Source organism: Portunus trituberculatus, chromosome 43, assembly GCF_017591435.1.
Source record: "Portunus trituberculatus isolate SZX2019 chromosome 43, ASM1759143v1, whole genome shotgun sequence".
In the NCBI taxonomy this organism is placed as follows: domain Eukaryota; kingdom Metazoa; phylum Arthropoda; class Malacostraca; order Decapoda; family Portunidae; genus Portunus; species Portunus trituberculatus.
The window spans coordinates 7,559,411-7,565,801 of record NC_059297.1 but is presented as its reverse complement, the minus strand read 5'-3'; the positions used below and the strand labels follow the sequence as shown (position 1 = coordinate 7,565,801).

Sequence of the window (6,391 nt, the reverse complement as noted above, 5' to 3'; positions counted from 1 at the left end):
CTACATTACATATATCGTTATGACTGTATGATCTTGGGTATACTTTAAATGTTTCTTATTAAGCTGTATTAAAGTTCTACTTAACAAATTAAATACATTAGAGAAGAAGAATGACTAGTTTTTTTTTTTTTTATTGAAGATTTTGTCGGAGTGAATTAGCAGCTCTCTAGGAGCGGGTTGGCGTCGCCGCGTCGCGACCAGTGGACCTGAGGACGCCAATCCTGGAGGAAGGCGGTGGTATGAGTTGTACTGTATTTTTGTGTCTGTGTGTGTCCTTCGAAAGTGATTACTGGAGACTTCACCGTGAATCTGTTCCCTGTTATATGTTACTCGCAGTCCGCCACGTGGCCGTATGGGTGATGATAAAGTTCAAAACGTCAAAGATCAACACAAGTAAGTACAGCTTCTCCTTAACTGTCCTTATAATAGTGACACACCATATCCTATAATGTGATTGAGGGAGAAGGATGGAAAATATGTGCGGTATTAGAGTTTATGCAAATCTTCTATTTGTTTTATATGAATTGGATCAGGTTTTCTTACTTCTATCAGCAGCCTTGCATGGACAGGATGATAATCTCCCAGTAAGTGCATACGTTTGTTAATATTATTTACTCATTGTCTCTGGAACAGTCATTGCTGCATTATTTTTGCAGTCTCTTAATATCGTAAACTCGTATAGTCATTTCATGTCCTCACGATTGACCTTGTCCCATACGTGGGAATATTGTGAGGTCAGTGTTACGATATTATTAACGAACACCTAATCTGAATATTGGTAATGTCTATAAGTTGTGCGGGTTGACGCATCCACACACATCCCGACTGGCATCGTTTCCTTACAGTTCCCAAATAGTAATTTCCTGGCCGCACCAGTGATGCTAAGTAAGACTTCATGCGATCCGTCGCCGATTGCCTGGATATTCTTTGTCAATGTTTTACAGTGGCTGTCTAAAACTTTCTGTAAAGACTGTGACAAATTAGTTAAGAAATTTTTAAAGATGACGTTGAAACACAAAAGAACACAGTGTAGCAGAATAGATGAATGAGAATATGATGAAATTTACATAAGATTTCATGCTTATTTACAGTGATGGAAAATATTAGAAGCGTGTGTGTGTGTGTGTGTGTGTGTGTGTGTGTGTGTGTGTGTGTGTGTGTGTGTGTGTGATAGTACGAAGCATCTTGGATTTTTTATAATTCTATCCAGTAAAAATAATTCAGCAAAAAAAAAAAAAAAAAATCTAACCTCGGTAATCACGTGACTCCCTTAGAAACGGCTGAACAGAAATAAATGACTGCTTAGTCTACAGTATGTCTGGTAATTGATTCTCATTCCACGTTTTGTTGCCAAAATCTTACCAATTGAAGTTCAATATATCATTATGGAATATCGTTGGAATCATTGAGGGAATTATTTAATGGATTCATTGCATGTAAAACTATTCAAATTGAACTCCATGCATTACAATGTAGTCAGATAGAATAAAAAAAAAAAAAAAAAATACAAATGCACACTCCATACATTATGGATGCGATGCATGTGCTGGCACTAATAGCTGAGGGAGCAAGTGTGCGCTGTCATGCTTGAGAGAGAAACGTCAGTGGCAGCGGCAGCATGGACTTGATGGGGGTGACGCATCTACTATACATTTCAGCGGTGGACAAACGGTGTTTTTTTGCAGATATCTCCTAAACAAATCGTTGGATGAGTATGATATTTCAACACACTACCTTGAACATCCGTTCGTAATTTATGGTTAACATACCACAGTGCTATATGTGTTATGTGAGGAGTTTACTCGTGAAAAATAACACAAAGCCGACGAGTCATGTTGACGCATTCCAATGGAAGTGTGGCCCCCACACACCACCCAAACCATTCCTAACCACTACTACGTCTCCCCGTCTCGGAAGTTCTCGCCCTCTTTATCCCTCCTCTCCTCTCCCTAGCTCCTCGCCTCCCTCACTCCTGTGTCCCTCCCTACTTCTCCCACCACTGTATTTATACATTATAATGTTCTGTAAGTGTGTATGTATAGATATGATTATTAACGAGTATGGTACAATTTCATGAAGGCAAGAAGTGGTTCACGTTGATAATTACTGTACAACAGCACGTTTACGTGTAGTATATAGAAGAGCCATGTTTGCAGTCGTTATGGTCAACCATGTGAACATGATGTGCTGGAATTACCTGTGACCTGGACCTTCTACTGTTAGGAAAAGTTGATACTCTTATTGCGTACTGTCTACCTATTGATCATAAAAAGTGGTCCAGTTTATATATAATATTATTTTGTTGTTAGATACGTTGCTTATTATCCAGCTATACGGCCATTAACAGCGGAATTAGCTATTGCTTTCACGGTCGTTTGACCCACTCTGGTTTTCATGTCCACATATACCAGCAATTGTATTAAATAATATTATTAATGGATATGTATGTACATACTGACGTATGTAACTATTATACCTATACGTATGTAATTACAATAGGGAAAAAAATCAAAGGTGGAAGGCTGATGGTGTGAATAGGGGTGAAGAGGAAGCGGGAAGAGGGTCATGCGATACTGGGGTAGAGAAGGAGTGGTCTGGGGGTTCTTCAGGGTGGTGGTGGTGGTGGTGGAGGGGTTAGACGAGTACCCCACACTCATCCGATTCTGTTTAACACCTTTGATATGATGACTGGATTAGGCGTAATATCACTCAGTAAACTCCTCACATAACACATATAGCACTGTGGTATGTTAACCATGAATTACGAACGGATGTTCAAGGTAGTGTGTTGAAATATCATACTCATCCAACGATTCGTCTAGGAGATATATGCAAAAAACACCGTTTGTCCACCGCTGAAATGTATAGTAGTTGTAGTTATCATGAGTATGCTAAGTGAACTAGTGACAGTGGTGTTGATAACGGTGGTGGTAGAGAAATTAGGGTAGTTGTGGCGATGACACCGCCATTGGTACGATGGGCCTGTTGTTCTAACAGGGCAGTATAGAAGAGAGAGTGTGGCGGTGGTATGACGCTGGTTAAGATAGTGACCGTTGTGATAATAAGATAAGAGTGCTGACTATAGTAACTAGTGCAGGGTATATTGGTTTTATCTGACAGATTATCTATCAAAAGAAACGTTAAAATGTAGTAATTTAGACCTTGCAGGGGATGCAGAGATACAGTATGTATGTATATACATATATATCATCAACTCCTCTCCTCCAACTAACTGACTTCAACTTTTTGCCAATCGTTGTAATATTGCATCATTTGCGATTTTTTATTACTATTTTCATGTCAACTGCTCTTCTCATCTTGTTAACTGCATCTTTCTCTCTCCTTTTTTTTTCTTTTCATACAAGAGGGGAAGCCGGCCAAGGCCAACGAAAGATTGATAAAAAGGCCCACTTGAATGCCAGTTCCTTAAAGGTAAAAAAGAAATTAGCCAAAGTCTGGGACCAATGTCTTGAAACCTTCCTCTTAAAAGAAAGCAAGTCGTAAGAAGATGGAAATACAAAAGCAGGCAGCGAGTTCCAGAGTTTACCAGAGAAAGGTATAAATGATTGAGAGTACTGGTTAACTCTTGCATTAAAGAGTTGGACAGAATAGGGGTGAGAGGAAGAAGAAAGCCTTGTGCAGCGAGGCCTCAGGAGAGGGGGCATGCAGGTAGCAAGATCAGTAGAGCAGTTAGCATGAAAATAGCAATAAAAAATAGCAAGAGATGCAATATTCAGCAGGTGAGAAAGAGGTTGAAGACAGTCAGTCAGAGTAGGGGAGTTGATGAGACGAAAAGCTTTTGATTCCACCCTATCTAATAAAAATGTATGAGTAGAACCCCTCAAACATGTGAAGAGTATTCCATACAAGGCCTTTGTACAGAGTTTGCAGTTTGAGGGGCGAGAGAACTAGCAGAGACACCTCAAAACGCCTAACTTCATAAAAGCTGTTTTAGCAAGAAATGAGATGTGAAGTTTCCAGTTTAGATTATGAGTAAAGGACAGACCGAGGATATTCAGTGTAGAAGATGGGGCTAGCTAAGTGTCATTGAAGAAGAGGGATAGTTGCGTGGAAGGTTGTGTTGAATTGATAGAAGCAGGAATTGAGTTTTTGAGGCATTGAACTCGACTAAGTTTTCTCTGCCCCAATCAGATATCTTAGAGACAGGCGATCTGTGGCGTCCCAGCTGTTGACATCCTGAAGGATTGGTCGTCTCTGAAAGGATGTGGATAGATGTAGGGTGGTATCATCAGCGTAGGAAGAAGTTTGGTTAAGAAGATCATTAATGAATAATAGAAAGAGTGGGTGATAGGAACACCACTGTTAATGGATTTAGGAGAACAGTGACCGTCTACCACGGCTGCAATAGAACGGTTGGAAAGGAAACATGAGGTAAAGTTACAGAGAGAAAGCTAGAAACCGTAGGAGGACAAGTTTTGAAATCAAATATTATTATTATTATTATTATTATTATTATTATTATTATTATTATTATTATTATTATTACTAATATTATTATTATTATTATTATTATTATTATTATTATTATTATTATTATTATTATCATTGTTATTATAATTTCTATAATATTAAGATTTGTTTTATTTCAGCTGTTTTATAAGTAATAATGATAATAACTTCACAAAACACACTAAGAATGCTATAAATAACTATGATAATATCAAGTGATTAAATGCATAATTAGAGAAAATATGGGACGAAACGTTCATTAAGATTAAGCACATGGAAAGAGAACTGAGAGGAGAAAAGAAAAAAATTAATCGCGAAGTATTATGAAGTTCCTAAAAAAAATGTGATGGGATTTGTACTTACTCGGATGAAGTGAAGGGAAGAGGAGGAGGAGGAGGAGTAGAGTCATTGGAGTCATTTACATATAATTTATGACTGTAACAATGGAGAAGGGAGGCTTTTTTTGCTCCAACCTGCAGGAGTTCTTATCTATATGAGGCGGCTATGATGTCTCACTGCAGCTTAATGGGAGAGTAGAAGGCAGCGGGCGACAAGATGATACAGCGCTGGTTGTGCAGAAGTTTCCCTTGAAAGCGGAGAGAGAGAGAGAGAGAGAGAGAGAGAGAGAGAGAGAGAGAGAGAGAGAGAGAGAGAAATGCTGGAGACCTGAAAACGTAATAGAATAACTTCTTTTTCAGCAGAATGGTAATAAATGTGTGAATAAACAAAGAAAAAGAGTAATGGAGAAGATAAAGTAAATGAATTATTTCATGTACTTCCAGCCCAACCCAGCGCAGGGTCACAATAACAGAGCTATAGAGGAATGAGTGAGGTGGTAGAGACATGTACGGAGGAAAGATCAGGAGTACGTGGGGAGTTCGATGCTGGAGATGAACCCACTGCTAGTAGAGAACAGGAAGATTAGACCAAAGAGTATATTATTAATGGGCATATCGAAAAAAAAAGTTCATGCATCTATGGACACGTGCACATACATACAAAGCTGGTAATGAGAGTAACGAAAGAAAATACAAAAGGCAAAGTATGAAGGAAACATGATTCCTAGTCGTGATTCCCTATCTATGGAAGCTAAAGAAGGAGGTTTCAGTGTGATATTGGTATGTCTGTATGGTACAGTTACAGTCATTGCCATACTCTATTCCATAATCCATTTCCATTTACTGTTTTCATCTCTCCATCGATAAATGATAAAGAAAAAAAAAAAAAAAACGAAAATATGGAGAAAAATAATGAATGAAAATACACGATACAGCACAGAGCATTCTCAACAAAGTGAATATTCTGCCTACGTGCACGCTTCCATCCCCAAGCCAGGCCACAGACACCACCTCACCCTTAAAGAAAGAAAAAAAAAAAAAAAAACCCGACTCGGCCATAAAAGGAGCGGTAATGCTGGATAATTTTGGAGCGTACATTTCGGGAAGCGTATAATCGATGATGATTCAATGCTCTGCGCGTAAAGAGAGAGAGAGAGAGAGAGAGAGAGAGAGAGAGAGAGAGAGAGAGAGAGAGAGAGAGAGAGAGAGAATAAAATCTCATTTGAGCACTGGCTGGATTCGCATCAGACCATAATCACGACAAATCAATATGGACGAAGGTGAATACGTCCCTTATTGGAGTGATTGGACTTGAGGGGGGGGGACGGTAAGGGATGCTCCATGGTGGGGAGGACAGAGAGAGAGAGAGAGAGAGAGAGAGGGGAGAAGGAGCAAAGAGTAGGGTAGCAGAATGGGGAGGCAGGAAGAAAAGGGGTTGGTGACGACGGGAGGGAGGGAGTTGAGTGGCCCCCCTTAGCTTGGTTATAGGGTAGCTGTTCCGGGGATTAAGAGATGAGGGGAAAGTGGAGGGTGTCAAAATTAGGCTGATCGCTGCTTCCAAGTGCCGCCGCCTGAGGCCACAA

The 6,391-nt window shown here is 39.6% G+C and overlaps 1 protein-coding gene across 1 annotated transcript in view; it reads left to right on the top strand.

The window, feature by feature from the left end:
- The first annotated feature begins 211 nt into the window (after positions 1-211).
- LOC123518195 overlaps positions 212-6,391 on the top strand; it is a 106,758-nt gene continuing 100,578 nt past the window's right edge. Inside the window, exons 1-2 of the mRNA XM_045278894.1 lie at positions 212-237; positions 337-393. Coding sequence (XP_045134829.1) covers positions 353-393 — 41 coding nt within the window. The 5' untranslated portion in view covers positions 212-237; positions 337-352. The remainder of the gene's footprint in view (positions 238-336; positions 394-6,391) is intronic.